Source organism: Melitaea cinxia, chromosome 3 (genome assembly GCF_905220565.1).
Source record: "Melitaea cinxia chromosome 3, ilMelCinx1.1, whole genome shotgun sequence".
Lineage (NCBI taxonomy): Eukaryota > Metazoa > Arthropoda > Insecta > Lepidoptera > Nymphalidae > Melitaea > Melitaea cinxia.
This window is the reverse complement of record NC_059396.1, coordinates 16,837,620-16,864,344: the sequence shown is the minus strand read 5'-3', so window position 1 is coordinate 16,864,344 and position 26,725 is coordinate 16,837,620. Positions and strand designations below refer to the sequence as shown.

Genomic DNA, 26,725 nt, shown 5'->3' with positions numbered 1-26,725 from the left:
CTTTATAATATTAGTATAGATGATTCAGTTTATTTAATTTTATTATCCTTATTAACAGACATAATAATGGAATCAGACCTTATCCTTATTTTCAGCAATATCTATTTTAGGCCCGTAAAATTGTTTATGCGACAGTATTAGCATGAATGGTCCTTTTTAAAACTGTTTGTGCGCTACCGAATGTCTTATTTCCGCATAACTGTATCCCAATTGTGATGTCAAGCGACTGCAGTATATACAACAATTTGGGGGCGACGTTACTCCGTAGCGAGTACGCCTTGAGATACGTTAGACGATTAGAGATACATTTTTAAATTCTCGATTTAAATTACGAACGATTTTGAACTGACAGCGTAACCATCTTGTTAGTGGTTTTTTTTTTCATCTATATATATTTGATGTTAATGACACGAGTCTAAATTAAAAAAAAAAAAAAAAACCTAATAAGTTATTGTGTATGTCAGGCTAAGATGTTTTTTTTTGTAAGTTTGTTGAATAGAAAAATGAACAAGCCATTTTACCAGTCAAAGTGATAAATTGAAAAACAATTCATTTTCATACATAATTGTGACGGAACATAATGTTGACGGAAAAAAGGTTTCTTGAATTATTTTGATAATTTTTACGCATAATAAATCTCTTTTTGATAATTACAGAATTATTCTCCCACTAGGATATGCGTACCATTCTGGTTCCGTAAATAAAAAAATTGTAAAATGACAAAAATAGTTCAGAAAAAGCACAAAATAAAAAAAAACGATCGTAAAGAACTCTAATAAGTGGTTAATGGTGGATTGAGAGCGGAGGTGGGACATTTCATCACAAATTTTGATAATGTGCATTAATTTTATTTTGTTGACAACTGCTTTAGATGCTTGTGTGTGTACTCGTGTACGGTACACACATAGACACTACTCGCGCCTGAGTTTTCTGTTTATTGTCTACGGTCAATGAGACTGGGATTACGTAATATTAAGCACGCCATAAACTTAGACTGGATAATAATTTGGAAACGCCATAGTAAAATGTATAGTACATTTTTGGTTTTAGCCTTTGAGTAATCATTTAAAATTTAAATATCACAGCAAGATTACAGGAATTCGCAAAATGATTTATATATTATTTATTCAATAATAACTACTTATTATATTCATTAAATAAAAAAGAATACTGTTTTTAGATGTTACTTGAGTATTTATGATTTATTTACTTCAATGTAAATTAAGAATACAATGTTTTGATTATCAAAGTCATATTAAGAAAATACTGAAAAAAAAGTACATGCATCTTCCACTTTACCTTCAGTTCTTAGGACTAAATAGTGATGTTATGAACTGGCTTTGTTCATAGTTTGTTATAAATTTTTAAATAAATTCTTTGTTTAACTTCGCTCTGGTATTATTGAAATGGAATGTCTGGGAAATGAGAGCTGTTTTATAAGTATTTTTGGCGCGGTAAAATTATCTATATATTAAAAATGAGTGTTGCTCGAGAAATGACTCCAACGATTCAGCTAACTTATTTTTTTATATGTTCCTGAAGGCCCATTAAAGGTTTTAATGCAAATAATAAAAAAAAAAAATAGTAAAAAAAATACTATTAACTTTTGCCAGAATAAAGTCTGTCCGGGCAGCTAGTACCTAATTAATAGAAATTGAGAGCTAGTTTTATTTCTCGGTACAAAGATTAGGAATATAGATTACTTAGGTCACATAGACGCGTTAGTGCAACTGTCACATCATATGGCTGTTGTGCTGGCGGTCGTGGATTCGATCGCTAATAACATACATTTATTGTATTGATCATACAGACCTTTGCCGTGGTCTGGGCGTTTGTGCTTACGTATTGTGTGTTTCCGGACCCCCGACACAGGAGTAAATATTAGTGGGGGCCGCTGAGTTGAAGCGTTTGTTTATTTATAGATAAGAAGACAATGCAGTTAAGTACCTAAATGAATTAAATAACTAAATTTTGCTCTTTAAATGTTCGTTCTTAAAAGAAAAAAAAAAGTGTTAAGGTGGGCAGCAGTAGCTATAATGAATTAAAGTTAATTTAGATGTTTGCTATAATGAAATAGATACAGTGATCTTTTGCAAACAGTCTGTCCTACAAAATACATTTATTAGTAAATACAAAAATGTTTAAAACGAACTAAGAACAACAAACACACAAAATAGGCAATGAGTGATTAACTCTTCGATAAACATAACACAATTTTACGGTAGTAAAATTATTTACAATTTCTTGTGTAGTACGCATAAAAATATTTTAATTACTAATAATAAGAATAACAAAAACACAACAGGTATAGGGTAGCAAAAGTAATTAAATTCTTTAACAAAAATCATATTATGTTTTACAGCTTTTTCAAATGAGTATGCGATGAAATCGTCTGTTTGAAATAAAACATAGGTTATAAAAACAAATCGTGTTGTACGTAACCGAGATATTTCATTCACAGTAATTTAAGAACGCACTCGACAGATGATACGATATTATTTGATATTTGTGTTCCCAGAGGGTACCGAATGTAAAGAGTTGTGTGGATCTATTCACATTCTTTACTAAAATTAATTTAGCTTAGTACCTGCTATTTTTTTATTGTCTTTCTTGTATTTTCAAACGTCAATTTCTTATTGATATTGCAAAGATTTTGTACGAATAATTTTACATAATTTTTTATTTTTTTTATTTTTTTTTTAAATTGTTACTATTCTAATATTATGTATACAAAAGAATTTACAAATATTCTTTTCGTTTTAATGGCAATAACATTGTATACAGGTAAGAGTTTTGTTGAAGCTCATTTATTCTGGTCTGTTTGCGCATGGCATTTATTACATGGTTGGGTCGCTGCATGGCCATCGTGTAACAATTTTTCATCAAAAAATCCCAATTACACAGGATGCAACACAAGGATTTTTAGGAGGATTTGAATTCTACTCTTTGTCTTTTAGTAGTGTTATACCGAATGCTTGCCAAGAAATTTGATGGTTTTTTTTCTTTTATCTTAAACATAAAACAAAACGTAAAACAAAAATCGACTAAATAATACATACTTACACACGTACTAAACCTGGGTGAAAATTATTTTACATGTCCGTTTTTCCCGAAGTTTTCCCATTTCCCCCAATAACATTTGAATAGGGAATGTCTTCGATGATTTTCACGGTTCGTGAAGCGTGCCAACCCAAATATTTCGGACATTGGCGCATCTAAATGAGGTTGTTGTTATCAATTCTAGCGAACGAATTTCTTGAAACCGATAAAATACTAGATTATAATGGAAGATTATTTGATTTTTTTTTTTGTAAAACATGTTTGGCATATGCACAAGGTCATCAGATTCTAAGACAGGCTTCTAAACAGCTAATACCTCTACTTAAGCAGCCAACTGATATAACTGTAACTTAACTGTAACTTACACTGACCCTCGTAACAAGAATCATACCTATAATACTGGTGCAGAGTAACTTCCAAATACGCTAAGAAGACAATAGACGTTAGTAAAAGTCAGATATCTAGAAAAAGTTCAAAGTCCGAATAAGACTAGTCAAGAGATATGCAACACTTGAAGCCATTTTAAGTGTCATTAAAATTTTATGGAATTTTATTTTATGGAAAAAAAATCCATATTTTTCTTTAAATGAAGACTACACTGCGAAATGGCTTAGTCATTGTTACGTAATGCCTATAAGTATTAAGATAATCAATTTAATTCTTTCATAACAATCAAGTGAATTACGATTTTTATTAATGAAAAGTTGTTTAAGTTTTATGATTACTTCTCCACTCGTATAAGCCGTAGTTTATAGCCTATATATAGATGCTTCGTAGCCTATACCTTCCAACTTTCTATCTCTTGTTGAACAAAGTTTTGAAAATTGAACCGGAAAGATCTGAACGCAATTTTACATTTTATGTTTTATAGATACTTTGTTGAATCCCTATTTCAATAAAAGGCTTACAAACAAAAGACGCTTTAAATGGTAAAATATAAAAGTTTATCTACAAGCGACAATTTTAACAGTAATTCCTAAAAAAAAAATACTTCGAGTACGTAATTTCCTAAAAAGAATATTTCGTTAGTCATGTCTATACTATAATTATTCTGTGATGCCAGAGTGACCGTTGCCGCGGCACTTTGCGCAACTCGGTGCAACCGCCCGCCTCCCCCCCCACCCCCACTCTAGTGCGCGTGCGCGTGTGCTGCATTCCGGAACCGGGTCGCAGCCGAAATTCCACCTCCGCCAATCTAACGCGACCTGTCCCCCCACGCACAGAACAAACACGCACAATACGCCTAAAAAGTTCAACAAACACTGGCGGCGTTACGTGCACGCATGCAAATATACAGTTAGGTCGTAACGGAGTGCTGGGAATCAAATCGATACCGTATCGACTCGGCTCGTGCTTTCTGATGTTTTAGGGCAAACGTTTCGAAATTATAGAGCCTTGAATTCACGACGGACAGGTAACGTAGTTATCTGGACCGTCGGTCGCTTCGGTGGATTTATGTTCTCATACGAATATTAATCTTTGAGTATTATCACTGTTTGAAATGACGTTGGATTGTTTAACAATTATTATGATTTTGTTCTCGGATAAGGCTATAAAATGTAATTTATATTGTCGTTGTTTCGTGCTATGCTGTGATCTTGAAGATTAATTATTAAGAAATTTTAATTTTATCCCTTCCCGCAGCGTAGCCGATGACGTCGACTTGACGGTGACTTTGATATTTAAGACAAGAGTCTTCTGTTTCGCTGTTGTGAGTCGTAGCTTGATGATTTATGTAGCCTCTTATACTTAACACTACCCAAATGAATGTGCCATAGTTTCAAAAGTATTAAGAATGTTAGTATCTCAGTCAGTAAGTCTTCTACGTTATGTGAGATACATAAATAAGATTGCCCATAACGAAATAACGCATATATTTAGACTTATCCTTGAAAAGAATCAATATAACAATTTCCGCCCGACATTTCTTTCAATAATTAATGTAACCGATAACGTGGGAATCCTCAGTTGTTAGTGTTTTAAGTATTTACGGTGACGCTGTATCTTATTATATTAAATTTAAAATTATGTATTAAAGTTTGGCTCACAAATTTTTAATAATATCTATTCAGGTACCCTAGATACTAGGTTTAAATATCTATCTATCTATATATATGTATATAAATGGGGTATTCCATGCCAAATCGACCACTGTTGAACCCCTTTTTGATTCCGATCTGGCCAAAAATTTTCCATTCTTTTCTACCTTTTGAAAAACATTTTTGAGAATTGCGATGCTTCTGGCGTTGCAGGTGTCTATAGCCTACGCTAATTGTTTACCATCAAGTGAGCCATACTTGTTTGCCGACCTATTTGTGTTAAAAAAAATAAGCCTATATTAAACTATGTGAACGACAATCGTAGAAATGCGTTCAGATACGACGCGATGCGTAAAACTGAAATTAAATAGTCGTTTATATCTTACGCTGTTCTACGATGTTGTGTTAAACGTCACTCAAAGTATTAACTGTCTTAAGTCGCATCACTTCGGGTTCTGTAGTCCTAAAAAACAACATAAACAAAATAAACTACGCATTTCTGGTTTATATTTCACATTAATAAAGTGAAAATAAAAATAAAAAAATCTTTTTTCAAATAGGCTTCGAAAACGCTTACGAATCGTCGTTTTACGAATTATTATTATATTAGTCTTTATAACTAGTATATTCCGCTGACATCGTAAGTTTGAGGCGTTTATTATTAAAATGATAATTTATAATATTATATGAATACTAGATACTATGGTAGATTTTATTTTTTGTATGAATTTGGAAATCGCGTGGGTTCACATTATTAATAAAACATATACAACTTTATTCGCCTATATGGTTACGGTTGTTCGTATTGCTGAGTCATAGCTTAATAATATCTTGCAGGTAGAGAATTTATGGATTTTATAGATTTTCTCAAAAGTTTTCTATCAAAAATAAAATTTAGAAAATAAAACAAACAAAGCATAATATAATACCTGCAGATCAGATAAGATTTTATAACGCACTTTATTTCCTTAATAACATTACAGTTCACTTATGAGCATAGTGTTGTACGATGTCTATCTATACATACATACTTTGATATATAGTTCGATCGTATGTATTTATATAGATAATGGTTAATTTTCAAAATCTATTGAATAAGGTATGATTATTATTAAATAGACTATTAAAAATATCAACAGAAAACAATTGTCAATAAAAAAAAAATGTAATAAAAAATATACTTATTCAAAGTTTCAAATTATTTTGGTGGTAACGTCACTTTAAAAAAAATCTTCGGATCTGAAACCTTTTTTATAACGTTTTGCATAAACTTATTTTAATTCTCACAATTGTGAGTTCGTATCTCAATAATTTAGCGATAGGCTTTCAAGGCTGTGGGTGAGAACTCGTTGCCGTTAGTCTTCTAAACCTTGCCATTAAATACACACAGATGTTCTTGTATTTATAGATAAATTTATTTACTTCCTTTAATGTATTACAATTTAACACCACACATTAAGTTTCGAAAACGACGACATGTACGACGTTATGAAATTATTGTGTCAGTCATTATTAAAAGAATAATATTTAAGGTATACTCAAGAAAAAACGATACACGTAAAATATTAAATAAATATCCAATCTGCAAAAGTAGATTAGTAAAAATGTTATCTATGCGTAACTGGTACATACTAATATATGTGTCATGTGTAAATTGCTAATAATTTTTTCGTGACATTGGCGAAATCATCTGTGCTCATTTGGCACTATTGGAAGCCCTTAACCCTGAAGAAGAAGAAGAAAGGTTGTCTGGAACAGATCGCTCTTTCAGCGATAAGACCGCCTTTGTACATCTTTCATTTTATGTTTTTTTTATTGTTTATTTTAATGATGTACAATAAAGAGTATTATTATTATTATTATTAAGAAATTGCTAATAAAATGTAGTATAACTAGCTGTACCCCGCGGTTACACCCGCATTAATTAAAGGAGAAACGTACTTTAGTACCACAGGATGCCGCCACAATATGTATAAACTATTACTATGCAACTTGGGCGGCGTACACGCGCGGCGCCACGCGACGTCGTTTAATTTATTATTTATCTTACAATATCCGAAATTAGGCTATCCAACTAAATTCTATAAAAAACAAAGTCTATCTTTATAAAATTGCCTTGTGCTACCTTTTTATTTTTTGTGACCATTAATTCGTTGCAGAACTTAAAACAGCGATATCTTCTAAGATTCATTGAAATCAAATGATGTCAAAGACAATATTGTTCAAGAAGAATACATGTAATGAATGATAATGATAATGTAATGGATAAAAATTAATATAATTTCTATTAAACCACCTTTGCAAATAATGTATTATTTGAGAACAAATTTATAAAATGGTTATAATGAGTTAACTTTAGAGACATATACTGTCGCGGACTTTTTTAGAACTTTTGATGGCGATCAACTCTGTCATACATAATTTTTGGTTAATTTTAACAGCTTACACAGCGGAAGCTTTCAAAAGGAATATTTTTCCCGTTTTCGTAATATTTTTAATGAATCTCAGCTCCTATTGGTCGAAGAATGATGTTATATAGCCTATAGCTTTCCTCGATCAATGGACTATCCTACATAAAAACATTTATTTCCATTCGAACCAGTAGTTCCTGCGATTAATGCGTTTAAACAAACAAACAAATAAACTTTTCCGCTTTATTTTATTATATAGTATAGATTCAAGGGATAAAAATGGCGTCATAAGAGAATCCAGCGAGAAATTCAAATGTAATATTCTATTCAAAATTATAAATTTACTGAGACGTCTAGCACGGGATAACGTTTAAATATCTTTACAGGGCAGGTATCAGAGGCGGCCCGGGCATGGACTCCCAACAGCAGCAGTACTGCCTCAAGTGGAATAGCTTTGGCTCCAACCTAGCCACGTCGTTCGCGAACCTCTGGAACTCGGAGAGTCTCGCCGATGTCACGCTCTACTGTGAGGGTAAGTTACGTTTGTTTTTAACTTTGACGTAGGAAGGAATCGAAGTTTTTAAAAAATTAATGAAACAAGATGCAGTTGTGTTACATGCTCTTCAATTTTAAAATATTTGTTATTGGTTACTTAGTACTGTGTGGCTACGGTACTAAAGAATATAGCCATCCCCTCTCTTCCCGTGGGTGTCGTAAGAGGCGACTAAGGGACAACACAGTTCCACTACCAGCTTGGAACTTAAAAAGCTGACCGGTGGCGGGATAACCACCCAACGAAGACGGGCAGCAGCGTCTTCGGTGCGACAAAGCCAGTACTGCGGTCACCAACCCGCCTGCCCAGCGTGGTGACTATGGGCAAAACATATGAGTTCACGTAATTTTTGGCGTAAACTTGTGGAGGCCTATGTCCAGCCGTGGACTGTATAGGCTGTAATGACTTACAACGATCAACAGTAATCATTGTAAATATCCCGATTTTCGTTACAATAACAGTGTGTCACGATCACTGCTACCTTAAGACAATATATGATGATAAAGTGAAGTAAATGTGCGTTAAATCGCTATTGTTCGCCGATATTCGTTCATGGCCTTTATCTATTTAATGGCATTTTAGACTGATAACTATAGTGATAATGATTTCAAATTAAAATGAATAATGCAAAAACACAATTAGGCGCCTTATATAGTGAACAAAAGTAGTAACGTAACACAATCGTTATCATACATATCATAATTTAATCGATTATGTTTTTATTATGAAATAAATTACTAACTCATTGATAAAGTTGAAAAAATAAAATAAAAAAAGCAAGCACGTATGTCTGCTATATGGGTAATGCCTTTACACTTTTTTTTCATAAAACCTTTTTAGAGACAACAAAAAGTTTTTAATTGGTACAAGTCGTTTGGATTTACCTATAAACATTTTGTAGTAACGTTCGAATTTAGTAAAATAAAAAAACCATGACAAATATGTACACGTTTAATGTCAATGAAACCAACGTTAATACTTACATAAATAAGTTTTTATATTTAGTAAAAAAAAAAAAAAAACATATTAATCTATAATTAGTAATACTTTAAAAATAGACAAAAAAAAAATTGTTTCATTGAAGTTCTGAAAACCATAAATTAACATTTAGAATGTTATCATTGATATTTAGATTATTTTTGCAGAAGGCAGAAGGATTGAACAAATTACTGAATGCTTTAAAATATCAAATATATATATCAAAATAAAAATATAGCCTATCTTTCAAGTTGGATCAAACTGAACACGGTGTGGAAATTTGATAAAATCGGTTAAGTAGATTAGGATTCTATCGCAGACAAACAAAGAAACGCGTATTTTATATACGTATGTTAAGATGTGCATATTACATAATATGACTTATGAGGATTGCGGAAAACCGGTATGTCTGGCGCGAACTTGGGGAGGCCTATGTCCAGCAGTGGACTGCAATAGGCTGAACTGACTGACTGACTGACTGACGGTAGTTACTTACTATGAGTTAAAAGAAAATATATAGTTTATGCTTATTTGTTAACCATTTTGTTACCAGATAACAAATAATATATAGTAATATACAAATATTTTTTTTTATCATATAAAACGTTCTTTTTTCAAATACAAAAAAAAAAATATTGTTTAAAACAGAAAGCATCACGATAAACGTTTTATATACGCGTAATCACGCAGAACGCGTCCAATAATGAGTCATAAAAATAAATGCCTCCATTAGAACAGCTTTGAAAACTCGTATAATGTTCCATCATAATAAATAAATTCACTATTTTAAGGGTTACAACTTAATCTTTTAACACATATTTGTATAGTTTTGTTGAGGCCCTGTTTTTGTTCATAAAACTATCTGACAAATAACGGTATCTAACAGATAAACAATTACGATATATTTTTTTGTTCTGTTTCAATACTAAGAGGATTCTATTCACAACCTGTAAATTCAAAAGTTTATTAGTAAAGGGAAAATATGCCCGAAGAATCTTTTTTGTTAAACTTTATTAGAAACTTGAAAAATAGTCGATTTTTACCTATAACAAGTATTAAGTTGCTCACCATAGAAACAGACGACCTGTGTATATGTTATAAGGCATTTATTCAAATATGTAAGTGAAAAAATATTTAGTGTATTTTACGAGTCAACTCGTTTTCGCATACGTGGGCGTTTCATTATTATTCATCTTCCGGTTAATGTTATAGAAATTACCCTTTTGTGTCAATTGATATTAATAATGTATTAGATTAATTTACATTGATATTAAGAGAGAATTGCTTAACGTTTATATTTTAAGTATATAATGTATACGAACCAAGGCCGTTTGAAATTATGCGAACTGTTAATTAATGGCGACTTAAAATACTTAACATTAGTTTTTATTATTCGTATTGTTCATTTTATTTTCAACTATTTTTAATTTACGCAGACATAATGATCCTTTATTAGTTCCACACCAAATCGGCAAAATGAAAAGCCATTGATAAATTGATTAACATTTTTACTACAACTGTAATAGTTTGTAAAGGTTCCATTGTTAATAAAGCCTAATTACCTTTTGATTGCACAATAACATTATTATGTATTGTGATATTAATATTATTTTTGAAATGAATCACAACATTATTTTTTTTAACGAAAATCGTTGAATTTTTAATCTGATCTACATCGTTATTCATTTTTCGTCCACGTGCACATTAGTTCAGAGCATTGTCGAGGCCACCGACAAATGCTATATGCAAACAAGTAGATGATAATATGCGCTAAGTGATGAACTTCGAACACTAACTTGACTTGATGAAGGTTTCCACATTGATAGTATATTTTCGTTGTTACTTTTAATACTACTGTCTGTAATTATTCAGGACTAACCTAATTATATGCAAACAAGTAAATGATAATATGCGCTAAGTGATGAACTTGGAACACTAACTTGACTTGACGAAGGTTTCCACTGACTATGTACCTACTTATATATCAAATAAGTATTTCGGAATATAATTATTGAGGAATGACCTAAGTATCTAGGCATTTTATTATATTATGGGTTACATTGAGGCCTCTACTTATTACGTTTTAGAAATTTCAGAATATATAACGATGTGTCAGCCCGACAAGAATGTCCGACAATAATTAGTAATAGTGTTTTGACGGTACTCATTTTATACTCTCAAAGTTTCTTTAGATACAAATAAATGCAAGTTGCATATTCAGATAAGTCCTTTTAAAAACTTTTGTACTGTCACCAGTTCGTAGTACTATATTTTTGAATGCAGTGAATTAACTAATCCCTTAGGCCTTAACAGCTGGTGTCTGAACACGAGTGAACCCTTCCATAACACGTGCGAGGCGTGAAACGTTTTTTTACAATACGTAATCGTCTTAATAATTACAGCCCCTCTAAACGTTTTTAAATATACTTGCAAATAATGAATTACAAAATTCTATAGGCTAGTGAAGTTTAGGCTAAAAAAATGTTAGTTTATGTATAGAATTAGTACTTAATTAGATATTTCTTTTATTATAATATTTCCACTTTTAGGACTGCAGCTTCTCTGCTGTTGATATTTTTGTAATAAAGTACCAGTCATATCTCGATCAAATTTGAATAGGACACATAACGACAAGCACTAGCTTTTGATAAACAACCACCCGTGGGAAATACAAATATATAATTATATCAAATCTGGGATGGGATATTAAATATTAAAATCGGTTCACCCAGTAAAAAGTTTTGAGTTCACAAATAAAAAAATACAGTCGAATTGAGAACCTCCTCCGTTTTTTGAAGTCGGTTAGAATGTATATTTGAATCGGTATGATAAATAAAATGATTATCTCGTATAAATAAACAAAAAAATATATAATAATATTTATAATAATAACGTTTAAGAGGTGTTATGTTTAATGGTTTTTTGTTTAGCGTAGCTGAATTTTAACATTTCAATCAAGCTATTTTGTTAAAGTTGGATTCATCTTATGAAGACGTTTTGATAAGATTTTATGTATCATTAAATTTGATGAAAGGACTTAGTTGAGTACATATTTTATAAAAGTTGGTCTGTTACGCAAGTTTTAGGCTATAAAATCTCATGCATGTAACCTCAAGAGAGGAAGGGAAAACGCAGTAAGACAGGCGGAACTGCACAAGTCGTTTAGTTATAGTATAAAAGTTATTATAATTAAAGGAATCTGTTTCGTACTCGTAGCTATCGTCATTAATAACAAGTAATATATCACTTATAGGCATGAAAATCGGCGACGTGCATAGATGTACGAGGAATCTCGCGAATTTGATAAAAAGGTCTTTGACACGACGATAATATTTTTTATCCTTACTTTTTGCTTAAATTATTCCGATAAGCTTGCACGCTTAGTCGATTTTTAAACATTTCAGTGTAAAATTAGACCCTACGGATTTGTTTTGGGAACGTTTTTTACCACACATTGTGTATTATGCGTATGCATATTTTGTAGGCATTCGTCAATTACGGACGTTGGCGGATGTATTAGAATTAAAATTAAAGTAAAATAGTTTTAAATATGTTATTCAAAGTATAACTTAGAACTAAATCCCGTGTCATTGGTTTGAGAATAAAATGTCACACGTCTAACATCTAGATAGAGTCCTACGGCAATCAACGCTGTTTTAGGGTACTTGACGATTGCGCTGACAGCGCCGCCTAGGATGCGAATCTCAAACCATAACTCGTGTGTGCGTAAGCGCATGTGTGGGTTTTGTTACACAAATTATTATAAGTGCAGTATTAAAAATCTTACACGAAAGAAAAAGAGAGTTAATAAAGAAGATCAACGCTGAAAACGAATACTAACAGCAAATGGTACTGTGAAGAAATAAAAATATTCTTCGAGTTTATTTCGCACCTTTTACAGCTGTGAAGTGAGGATTTATAGGTCTGGCTTTTAAAACTCTTTTGGCCTTAGATAACGTGTTTGTCGAGAAAGGCTATAAATTTATTGCTACTCAAACGATAGACGCAACATAAATGTCAACGGAGGCGAACCGGCGCGGTTTGGCTAGTAGTTAATGTGGATGCCGACAAGAGCGTGTACTACTTTTTTAACCGACTTCCAAAAATGGTTCGATTGTATTTTTTTTACATATTAGCTCAGAACTTTTGACTGGGTGGACCGATTTCGATGATTTTTGTTTTAATCGAAAGGTTGTCATGTGCTCCTATTTAAATTTAACTGGAACCTAATAAGTACTTTTTCAGTTATATCTAAATATAATATACAAGCATAATATACAAGCTCATAGGAACAACACTATTTTTGGTAAAAGTGTGGTAGCTTTGAAGGGAGTTCGTTTTAAATCGAAATAAGACCTTACTCATTACAAAGCTTTTTTTTGTAATTTAATACCTCACACTTGTATTCTCCGTATATACGCAAAAACGGTATATCCCGTATATGATATTTTTCAGACAAATAAACAAAAACAATTTTTAAATTCATAATTCGTTATTAAAGATACAGATAACCCGAAATTATGTAAAAATTATCATTCTACGTTTGAATGCAAGTCGTAAACAATTATTATTTGTGTCTTTAAAAAAACCTGAAAAATGTTTATTTTTTTAAATGCGACGTATAACTGCGACGCATCGTTTTATTCCTTAATGAATCATTTATTATTGTTGTTGAAGTTTTTCCTGTTAATAAAATGTTTTGATTCACATGCAGTTCCGTTTTTTAAATATTTTGAATTATTTTCCGAGAAATATAATCTGTTATTATAATGTTTACAAGGACATTTGTATTTGATAGCAATCGATTCTGCGTTTAGATGAATTTATGTATATGTAATAGCGATTGACGAAATGTATGAAAATGGTTAAAATTATGAAATTGATAAGTAATTTTTAAATATAATAATTACTCGATCAATGTTTGATGTCATGAGTAATTTAAGTAATCATTTATCAGTATATATTTTTTATATTATATCAAAAAAAGTTTGTGTGTGATCGAATAACTTTCAAGCAATTTAGAAGATATATTTAATTAGATTGTACAATTTTTTTATCATTAATGTAGTAAATGTAACTAACATTGTACACATAGGTGATAGGTAGCATAAGTTTAGTAATACCAGAAGTGGAAGCAGATTTACACATAGAATAAGATTGTTGTAAAGTCGTAAACAGCTTAAAGTAATTCGAATGCAATTCCTCGTATTAAACAAAAGAGATCGATAATATTGGTTTCGAATTTGATAAAAGTTAATACAAAAAGAAATTTATGTTAAATTCGTTAAAATACTAGGCACTATTCTTGCACTAAATCGTGAATATATTTTGTTACATTTCATATGGAAACATAATAAAATTCGACGTTGGCCTTGAGCGACATTTAAAATTGCCGTTGCCGATAAAATGCATATTATTTTAAATATAGAGTGTATTGAACTGGACCGTCTACACGTGTAAGTTATTTTTTTTTATGAGTTAGCCTTTAGGTTATCTTATCGCTTGTTTTAAAAATTAAAAAAAAAAAAAACGAAATAAATGACGGATGCACTTTGCTATCTTCACGAAAACAATATTATGTTTTTTTGCTTCCTCGTGTATAATTATATAAACATATTTTTGTACGCGATTTTGTTTATTATAGAACAATAAATAAATTGCGTTTTAAGATTAATGCATTTTCTTAAATGTACGTTTTCGCTTAGCAGTGGGATATTTGTTTCAATTTTTTTTATATATCACAATGGTGACCAACAAAAATGTGGTTCACCTGATGGTTGGTTACTGGCCTAAATTATGGACATCTGTAAGATCAAGAACATTACAAGCGCATTTCCCCCCGACCCCATTCTATATTAATATTGTAAAAGGTTAAATACTTTATGAGATAATAACTACTTACATAAAAAAAGTTTTCATTTTACTTATTAAAAATATACTCGTATGATTATCACAAATGGTAATTGCTATATTATGAACAGTCACTTTTTATCACATTTAATTAGGTATTACATGAACTTACGCTTTTATGCAATTAAAACGTGAACTCTGTAACAAATGAACAAACAATTTAATGATATTGTAGTATTACTTCTCATATATTTTTTATTGCCAGTTATTTTAAAATGTACGTCATTTAAAAGTTACATAACGAAGAGTACATGTTAAAAACATGCATCACATTATATGTTAATTATATATGTATAATGTCTTAATTTATAATTATTCTTGTATATTATGGTGAACAGTAAAACAATAATTGCGTTGCTCCGAAAAGAGAGGTTTTTTACTTTATCATATAAACTAATTTTACAAAATATTATTTATTATTAAATTATTTACAAACTAACCTGAAAAGAGGAACAAATATGATTCTCACAATCGTTTAATATGAAGAAACAGCTCCATAGCAACCTATTCACAGAGCAAATATACATCAAAGAACAATTACAAATTATAACTATTTAAATGAAGTGTCACGCACTTTGTTTACATATGTTTATATTAATTTTAACACAATCGAATATGTTTTCTTTGAGTTTCTTTATAATATATATGTATATTGTTTTTTCTTAAGCCTGTGACGTGCAAAATGAATTGATAGTTAGGAAGTCGTTATTAATGCGCATGATTCGAATGCTTTAGGTTTGACATTGTATTAGTAAGACAGTCTTACAATATAATTAGGTACTATGTGACTTCTATACTTTTCCGGATAATCGCCGTAATGAGTCCTCACACCCTCTTCCTACACAATTCTTATTATTCATAGCGAGTTATTCTATAGACTACTGTGTGTAATAAGCCATTAATAAAAAAGGATACAAAAATTGCACAAAATTATTATTTCAAATAATATCACCTAACCGAATTGTAGTATTTATTTCATTTATTTGAATGCACAAATAAACAAACTTCCCAGTCATTACATATGCGTACAGTACATCTTGTAAGTAAATTAATTCTGAACACCTTTATCTAAATGCGCAATTCTTATTCAACAATATTAAACGTATTTTATACTAGATTTATTTTCAGGATATCTGTGACATGATCTTACTTAAACATTTTTTTTTTAAAACTTGGTCGACAAACAAGCTTACGGCTCACCTGATATATAGACGCCTGCAACACCAGAAGCGTCACAAGCACGTTGCTGACCCTACCCCTAATCCCTCTAGGCGCTCTGGTCACCTTACTAACCACAGGAACACTGCTTGAAAGCAGTATTTTTTAGCTGTGATCTTCTGTAAGGACGCGGTACTTCCCCAGACGGACTGTTCCAGATTTTGAGCTCCTCTTTAATATCATATGCCGTGCTGTGCCGGTCGAGTAGAATAGCACCACCCCCTTTCTTCCCGTGGGGGTCGTATAAGGCGACCGAAGGATAAACCTGGCTCATAATCATCAGGGTCCTGGATAAGGAAAACTTCATTTGAAACCCGGAATGGGGTCTCCGTCAAGCATTCGTGGCATAGCTCTAAAATGCGAAAGACTCCTGCAGCCGAACTGGCTTAAACTTGACTCGTCGTTCCTGTGGGCCAAGCCAGTGAGGTCGAGAGGGTGGCGCAGAGCTTAGGCAACTCTACGTTTTCCTGAAGAGTGTCCTAGGCGACACAGTGTCTGTCTGACACTGTTTAAATTGTCTGCAATAGACGGACTAAGGCCAATGTACTTTAATATCCTGTATTCTTGCCGTGCCTACCTCAGTATTTATACATTCAACTTATGTGTAACAATTTTGTTATACATATATGTATATTAGGTTATATTTTTTACTTTATAACTTACATACCTAATTAAGTTACTGAGTACAGCCCGGTTTCACATACGTTTCACTGCTAATACGGTCAATGCTCTTATACCATGATGAGTGATGAGCTGTACCATGATAAGTAATCAATGCTTCCCATTCAACTGATATCGAAAATATGAGAATTACAACTAAGTTTGTCACACATAAAATAGATTCAAACGCGCAAACATTATTGTTATGAGTGGGAATTGAGCCGGCGATCGCTAGTGCAACAGCTAGTTGCTGTTACCACTGCACAACACCTCATGACATTTTGTAGACAATATTTCTTGGCAATGTTATTTTGTAATATAAAATCATGAAAAACGGTTCAAAAATCTAAAAAAATTAACGATAGATAGAAAACAAGTATTTCCTGTAAAAATGATTAAAACCTTAAAAATATTTTACCTGTTCGTTTCTATAGTACTAGGTATCCATGAAGATTCAAAGTAAAAATAACGATTCAATTATGTTTCCAAAATAAATGCGTTTTAATAATGCGGCGAAGAAATATTGTTGTGTACCTTGCCATTTTTTAATGAAACTAGCTTGTTGAAATTTTAGATATATATATATATGTATGTATATAAATGCTAATGATAGTACCTCGCTTTGCTACGCTTTCACGACCGAACCACTAGGTAAAGAATTCGTGCCTGTATCTTCTTCGTAGTATTTTCTTCTATATACTGTAAATATTTTATATTATTTTTAATTTTCATTTTTTACAGTATAGCTTTTTAAAAAACTCTTATTTCTTGTTTTACTTTCTTCAATTGTTAAATTATTAAATAATTGATATTTAAAAAAAAATCTAGTCGTTAAGATAACTTGGTTCAACAACAATAATAAACATTAAATAAGAAAACTACTAAACGTTCCATTTCAAGCATTATTAAATAGTTTTTACACTATTTCTGTAAAAGGCTAGAACTTCGGTACGCGATCGAACAAGTATGCGTTTATTTTGTATGATGATTCATCACCTTAAAAATTACATAATCACGTCGGTTAATGAATGTACACGTAGTCATACACTTATAGATCAACGGTAAAAACAAATTAAAAAAAAAATTAAACCTTTTTTGCATACTGTAATTTATAGATTTATCTCTAATCTTTTATTTATCTATTTATATACGTATGTACATAAATATAGCTATTTAAGCTATCGATTAAGGACATTTTTGCGATGAAAAAAGGCAATAACAAAAAAGCTAATATTATTTTATCTTGCATGCATTCAAACGTATTCAATTTGTAAGCTATTCAAATTGTTCTATTCAAATTGTAGCTTAATCCACCACGCTGCTCTACTGCGGATTGGCGCTTAGCTTATTCTTTTTGAATGTCGAAAATATGTGCTTTGTTATATTTTAAAATACTCCAATATAATATATAATAATAATTAGTTGCTACATATTAGGTACAAATATTTAGAATTTATTGATTGCAGGAATAGGATCGCATGCGCTCTGCGTCAAAATGTATAAAATCTAGGTTAAGTTGTAAGTTAGCCCGAGGCTTAGGCTTTATTTTATGTACGAAAACGTACGATCATATTATATATTGTAGATTTAGTTATTTGAGTATAAAAATTAAGCTAATTAATGATTCAAGAAGCATTTATGTTCTTTTGGTCTTAAATTTAAATCAGAGTTCAGATTTATTCGATGAAATTTGCGTTAACTTTAGAATCAAAGATAAAATAATTAATTTCTGAGTAATGCTAGTAAATCAGCTTTATTTTTTATTTATCCTTACATTGAATATTATTGTATACATACTGTATTTGGATCTTCATATTACTGTACTAATGATGCACTTTGTAACAGTCACACTGAATGACTATCGTGTGTGGTGTGTATGTAGGCCACATCTGTGTATTGAACCCTAATAACAATATTTTTTTTTTTGTTTAAGCTTAACGACGATGCCTTGATGCAGTGACATCACCTATCAATAATGTATATACAGTTTTTTATTTAGAAAAAGGTTGGAGCTTAATGCACCGCGCTATCCCACTGCGAGTTTGCGGATAATTTTTCGCAAACGTGAGTGACAATCGCTATTATATGTAGCTGCTTATGATGACAACCAGAGCTGACGATTTTATATGTTCTAGTGTCAAACTGACACAGCTAGAAGGCATTAAGCAAAGAACTGTACTGTACATGTTCTGTGACGAACGATATAATGGTTAACTTTTGTTACAATAGAAATACAAATATTTGCCTTGATTGGGAATCGACATCTGACAATCACTTTTAAAGCGATTACTTACACCACTACACTAGTACTTATTATACCTATAATATAATTGTGGGATTTCGTTAACAATCACACTCATCGCCCTCATTGTAAAATGACACGCCTTGAGAAGCTTCAAGACGATATAATTCTTGGTTTTTCTATAAAAAATACGCTCTTTATAAGTCAGGAACGTTTTCGTCACTTACTTGAAGGTAGTGGATTTGATCTCGTCTTATGCATGACTGATTTTATCGTTATTTCGCTCCTTGACTTGAAATTTCTAACAAAAAGTTTTCACCTTGAGAATTTTTGGTCCTGTTTTTATGATAAATAAATTAGAATTTCTTTCAAAAGGTTAAAATTTAAGAATAGAAATGATGTTATGAATACTCATAAATATACTTTGTTAATCACTATTTTCATTAAATAATATTATTATATTAATATAAATATTTATTTAAAACCAGCTGTACCCTGCGCGCGTTGCTACGCTTTTTTTTGGTCGTACCCACTCAGAAACCTTTGCGGGCTCATGCACAACGCTTTTCTGAAGATCATGACATGTTCAAATGCATAGTTTACGATTCTGTAAAGGACATACAGGCAAACATTCATTTATATATATATATATATATATATATAGATACAAGTTTTCCTTTTCTATTAATCTTTCAAATACGAAATCGAACTGGGTTTTTTAAATATTTGTAATTTTTTAGTTTTCATACATTTGTTGTACAATTCAATATAGCAATTTAAATAAATCACATACAGTTACATAGCTCAATACTTTGCTACAACGAAAAGATAAAATTTTAGCATTCGAAAATTCAACGAAAACAGAACTGCGTTTACGAATTGTACGCGGAACGCATCGGCGCCGGTCGTATCGACCGAGCTCTATGTGTGTCGCCACCCCCCACCCACACCTCGGACCAGCTGACAACGCACTGTCACACGTCACCCTTGATTTCCATCGCCATAAATATTATCGATGCAACCCCTAATTTTCACATAGTTTTTTATTATACTCATGAGTTACAAATTTAAAATGGTTTTTTTATAGCATAATGTTTTATTGTTTCTTCTTAGGATAAGTATATGGACATGATATTATATCGGCAGTTACAATTTAATGTGCTGTATTTACTATATATAAATAAAAATTTTATAAAATATTATTATTTGTGATTATCGTTAATATTATAGTCAAATACAATAATTTATAAAATCTTTAAAAGTAATTTGCAATTTAGATTTTTTAAGATACTTTATTTTTAAGATAATATAATTTTGCTTATGTTGTTTTCTTGGTGTTCAATAAAATGTTATTATTATTATGATTTAGTCATATATTATTATAGTATGATTTACAGTAGTAAATTAATGACTATAAATGTCCACACGGCTTACACAGCAAGGGAATTCTATTAAACTATAAAAAAAAGTGAAATAAAAATGTATTAAAAATAATTTATTATTATTATTGTTAATATTTAGCTCTTCAACATAGATGGAGACTTAAACTACTTTACTCCTTAATACTAGGTCTCGCTTTCATGCCTCTTTCACTTTAATTCCTCATAGTTCTTGTTAAGCAAAGAGTTTTTATTTAAAAAGTCTGTTATTAAAAAATTAAAGTTTTTATTTAAAAAAAAAGTTTTTGTAAAGTCTAAACTTCGGGTACATCAAAAGGATTCTATTTTCAATTACGATGATGATGTCTCAGTAATTTGACGGTTACGTTGTCAATTTGTGACGCGGCCCTACGGAAATTGACTTCTAAGGCCCCTTACGCACAATGGGGCATAACGGCTCTATCATTCCTTATTGACACTTACGACAAATTAAGCTTTTTAACTCTGATGTTGTTGTATGTACTATCTTGTTGACTCTACTTTTTTTAAAGGTTACAGTGTGAATGCAGACTTAGTAGGAAATTAGGTCACGTTGACAGTGCGTTGGTGGTGAGGGGTTGTCAATTGAGTTTTCCCGAATTTTCCCATTTTGAGTTTGTTTGGATTGTGCAGAGTATTTTTGATATTTTTTAGTGTAAGCGTGTCAATTCGTAAATTTACTGAAACATTACCATAATTATCTAAAAATTCTTTACATTAGATCATATTATTATATCATTGGATCTTATAGGCCGTAAAAGATCAGAATTGATAGGCGCTGAAAAAGTAACAACAAATGTCAGTTAACCTAAATTATCAGTTGTTTGTGTAGTGCTTTTCTAATTTTGTTTTGTCAGGGTTGTCAAAAGGTTTCTATCGATTTATAAATTTGTTGAAGACAGCCCTATACCTGTGCTTGTAGAGCAGGGCTCGGATTGTATTGCATGTTTACGGCTTCGCCCGCTGGTGTCGATATCGTATCCAAAATGGATCTTTCGCACCAGAAAATGTTTCGTAAAATTTCTTTCTTTTAATCGATTTCAAAAAAGTATCGACTGTCAATATATATGTCCAACTTGCAATTGGGAATTAGTTGTAATCATCCTTAATAATAAGTAGGTTAAAGTGATTTTTGTACACACAAACAGTCCGTTCTTCTAGTTAAATATAAATATCCCCAATCCTCCCCAGTAGCTCTGGTCGCCTTCTTCACCACGGGAACACAACGATGCTTGAAAGCAGTATTATTTATCTATGATATACTCTGTATTGTGTTGAAAATTTTTGTAAAGTTATTTCTAAACGAGTTAGAAACGGTGGGCTTATCTCTATATTATCTATATATATATAGATAATAGACGGATTCTGGAAAAATTCAATTCAAATTTAATTTTTAGAACAAGATTAAAGGTTACAATAACGTAAAAAACAAATATTAAATATTTTATATTTGTACTAGTAAATTATATATATTTTGTTACATAAACACGGCAAAAGAAATTCTAACAAATATCGCGTTGCACACGTACTCCGTATTGATAAAATTTTATCAAAGATACCTTTGCTGTAGATAAAAGATACATGTGTTAGAAACGTGTATCGTTTACTCTATTTCGTACATAATTCTAAACTAGAAAGAAACCCTTACTTCGCCTATAACTTTAACATATTAAGTAAGTTACATAATAAACGGAAAAATTATGAGTGTTTTCACAAACTTATGTTTATCTACACTAACAATTTTTACATAAAAAAAAAAAAATCATTTTAAGTTTTATACATAATATGTTGTTTATTAAGGATATCAAAACTGAAAAAGATATCTTCAAATGGGAGCAAAATTTTCAAATATACCCTTTGTTTATGTAGGATAAACTCACATAACTAACTCCTTGTTATACATAGGTACCTATGTGAAATTAACACAGATGCAAGAAACAAGCGAACAACTACAAAAAAACCGTTACGAAAACAAGTCATAAATTACGAAAATTCTGCATTTTATCGAAAACAAAAACAATGGATCGTAGCCATGTAGAAAGTTAACTCAAGTTGAAAGGACAAATCGACTCTTATAACGTTATCTATCTATATAAGAAAGCGTTTTCAAAAAGAGGAAAAATTAAGAGAGAAAATTGTGTAATAGAACTCGTTAATTTTTTTACAAATAATTCAGTAAATTATATATATATATTTATGCTTATTTTACTTTAAATGTGAAATTTATATTATTTTGTTTATTCGTGCTGAATTGAAGATTTTTAATTCAAATATATAAAGAATATATATTTTTAGAGCAGAAATATTGTTTAAAAAGATAGTTTTATATAAAAAGAAAAAACTTAAACGTGCCAGTCTAGTTTTCAACATCAGTAACCTCCCAAAATCATCACAAAGCAACGTAAATAGATATTACATAAATTAAACACATATTTAGTTCTAGTTATCATGAGAAATCAAGGTGTTTCTGCGGCAAGGGGGTGGGAGGGCGTGAATCTACCCCCACTTCTATATTTAAGTGCATTATACGTAAAACAAAACCACCCGGGGTGGTTTTCCCCTGTAGTTGTGCATTTAGGCCTAATCTACCCCCTGTGGGTGAATGTTACTATTGATTGGGGTGTGTTAAAGGGTTAAATTTGCTCCTTTGAAGTGAGTTACATATGAATTTTGGGTAAAACCCCTTTGAGTTAACGATTTTCTAAATGTAAATATCTAAATATTAATTTGAGTACTCGTAAATTAACTAGTATATAGTTTTGACTAATCTATAATCTATTTTGTACACATATTAATTTATAGCAGGAATAAATTAAAAATGGTCATTCATATTCATCGCAAAAGTTTAAAATTCATCATCCAAAAACATAACACTACCAAATGATGGGTTATAAGTTCTATCCCAAGAACCAATACAAACAAAAGAACTATATTAACGGTACAGTAACATTATATACAACTCATAAAAAAATAGGGCTCGTTGCACATTCCCGTAACTACCTACATTACGATTTTACGCACGTACGGACCGAAAATCCGGGACGGTTCACCTAGTTTTTCAGTGCCCCCCTACTCCGTGCAAGATTGATTTTCTATCCCGCATTTCACTTGCACTTTCGCAGAGGGTGCGTGTTTCTGTCTCACTCGGTACCTACCGCGCCGACCTTGAAATGGGGCGAACGCACACAGACGTCTAGCCGTTCAGGGTTGGCGGTTACGCGAAAATGAAAATTTTGGCTTCAATTTTGCTAATGTTGATATTAAATGTAACTATATTAACTATTTAGTACTCATTATATGTAGATTGAGGTTATTAAATACTAAACACATTATACGCAAAGGCGTCTAATTTCTATTTGTGACTCGTTTTGACTTCATGCATGGATGGTTTTTTTTTAAAAGTGTACTTGGCCAAAAAAAAAAACTACATAACAATATAAGGTAAAGGAAAATTATAAATAATTATATTTGATTAATATTGATAACTTAATATACAGTACGATAAGGCATTCAATAAGTAGTTACTATAGTATATTTCTTTTTCATATTCTGTATCAATCTCACTAATACAACACCGTGGCTGTGACTGGAGTTTTTAATGGTAGGTCGATGCCAACCCTATCAAGAATTAACAACTACGTATACGAGGTGGGTGTGTGCGAGCCTGGAAACGGGGTTAGTCGTGTTCCCCCTCTGTCGCTTTCACTTGCATCCTGTTACGCACACATTGTCGAATGACTGGGGCTTCTTCTGCGTTAAGGTATACATCAGACGCCATTTTCAGAAAATTTTCAGCAAACTTCTAAATTATACTGAATTTATTTATTTTTAAAGTTAATTTAATACTAGTTTTTGAAAAAACTTCTAATTCAGTGTTCTCAATAAGGCTAATTTCTTTTAAAGGTTTTAATTATTAATTTTTCATATATCGAACTTTCGATTGTTTCAATTACGGTTATAGCTTCTATTGTACTTTTGTATTAGATTAGTACATCTCAAGGTTGGCAGCGGTTAGTTTCATTACTTTAAGTTAATACTTTAGTAATTTAAGCCTTTTCGGTATCAGAAATTTCTTTAAAAAAATGTCCAACGTGGTCATCCTTTGTTTAAAGAATTTTTATCTCAATTTTTACTTTATTTTTTTTCAGATATGTGATGATATTTAAGCCTATTTTGTCTTTTCAATAATGATAATTGAGATGTAAAAAAATACGTGAATTTTATGGTAGCTTTTAAACTATTTTTTCATTATGACTTTTAAAAATAGCCCCTTTTAATAATTAAATAATACGCGAATTGCGTGTTTGTGTAATATAATAATTTATAATCATAACGTAGATCTAGCTCTACGCTTAGTATTTTATTCCAAGGCTCTTTTTTGTACCTAAGTGCAGAATGATGAAAACTTGCTATTTCAAAACGATAATAATCTAACCACGTTAACTCACGAATTGTTAATTGAATGATAAAAAATATATTAGAACTATAGCAAATTTCATAAATGTATGCTTACTGCAATTTCCGGAACTATTTCACTTAATTCTCTTTACTTTTTTTGAGGTACTAATAATTCTACGCTTTGCCATATTGTACCTGTTACCTACTGTCTCAAATATAATATAGTTGTAGTTTGGTTAAAAAACAACAACTTAATTTTTAAATTTTTGATAAGCTATTTCAAAAGCATTAAAAATAGTTAACTACACAAACAGTGACAGTAAAATTATATAAAGGGGTATAATCGAATAGCCTTCGATATACTTAAAACAAACCCATCTGTAGTAATTTAGCAATGATTGTTTTTACATGCTAATACCTATTTTTTTGTATTGTAAGACATATGTTAATGATTTAGGCCTTTAAATATCACGCTACGATTAGCATAATCGAAATAGTACTTAAAAATGTCAAGTGGTCTGTCTAGTGTTAAATTAGGCAAGGTTAAAAGAGACATTTTTTCAAATTTATAGGCCATAAAATATCACCGTACGATTCATGAAGGCCGAATAAAAGCTTTAAAAATTATTTGATCTTATTAGTATCAAATAACCCAAAACGAGGCGAGCGATATCGCTATACACGAATAGTGAATATAAAAACTTGTTTCAAATGAATATACAAATGTGTAATTGTGTACGTATATAAATATCCTAAAAGCGCCGAGACCTACTAACGCTTATCTATCGTTAGTAGGTCTCGAAATGGGGCCAATGTCGGTGATGCAACTGCGTCCGCGCCGACCAATGCCGTGCGTCCATTTCCTCGTCACGTCACAAAACGGGTGGGCGCAATTGCAACACTGGGCGGATGGTGCATCATTCTTATCGTAGCTTATATGTCATGTGCTTTATTCGGTAACGACTCCATTTTTTTGTCTATTTGTGTCAGCTGTGAAGGCAGTGTTTTATATTAACGATACCATGAACTTTTAAAGATTATTTTGTAGAATGAGGTAGGGCACAGCAGGAATTTCCTGCTCAAAATATGGAGCAGCCCGACTGGGGTAGTACCTCGACCTTACAGAAGATCACAGCAAAATAATACTGTTTTCAAGCAGTATTGTGTTCCTGTTGGTGAGTAAGGTTACCAGAGCTCCTGGGGGGATTGGGGATTGGATCGGCAACGCGCTTGCGATGCTTCTGGTGTTGCAGGTGTCTATAAGCTACGGTAATCGCTTACCATCAGGTGAGCTGTACGCTTGTTTGCCGACCTAGTGACATAAAAAAAGAGTAGGTATTCTAACGTTTTCTTAAACGATCTTATCTTAAATATTCTCTGATTTACAGAAATACTATTTACCATAACCAGGTTATTGAGAATGGATATCGACTGTAAAACATTCCAAACTACAAATGAGCGAATTAACTATTATTATCGTCAAACGATAGATCAGATATATCATGACTCAAACCATTAAATCTGAGGGCCATCTAATACAACCTTAAAGTCACACGAAGAAAACGTAAAAAACCTTCGTTGACGTGTGTAAATGTTCGAACCGAATCGAAATCGTGAACGACCTACTACAAATAATTTATACATGCTTAAAAAGAAGTCCTTGAACACATTTTAATAATAAATTACTGACATTATGAATCGTAAAAATAAAGGTTCTAGGCCTAGGTCAATCGAGCTACGCCTCGAAAAACCAGGTCTACTATAACAAATTAATATGCTAATAGATTCTATATGCCCACTAAATCCATAGCTGTTTAAACATAAGCATTATTTATGAA

At 31.4% G+C, this 26,725-nt stretch overlaps 1 protein-coding gene across 1 annotated transcript in view; it reads left to right on the top strand.

The window, feature by feature from the left end:
* The first annotated feature begins 7,883 nt into the window (after positions 1-7,883).
* LOC123668163 (zinc finger protein chinmo) overlaps positions 7,884-26,725 on the top strand; it is a 31,720-nt gene continuing 12,878 nt past the window's right edge. The window contains exon 1 of the mRNA XM_045601956.1: positions 7,884-8,042. Within this exon, the coding sequence (XP_045457912.1) occupies positions 7,922-8,042 (121 nt within the window). The 5' untranslated portion in view covers positions 7,884-7,921. The remainder of the gene's footprint in view (positions 8,043-26,725) is intronic.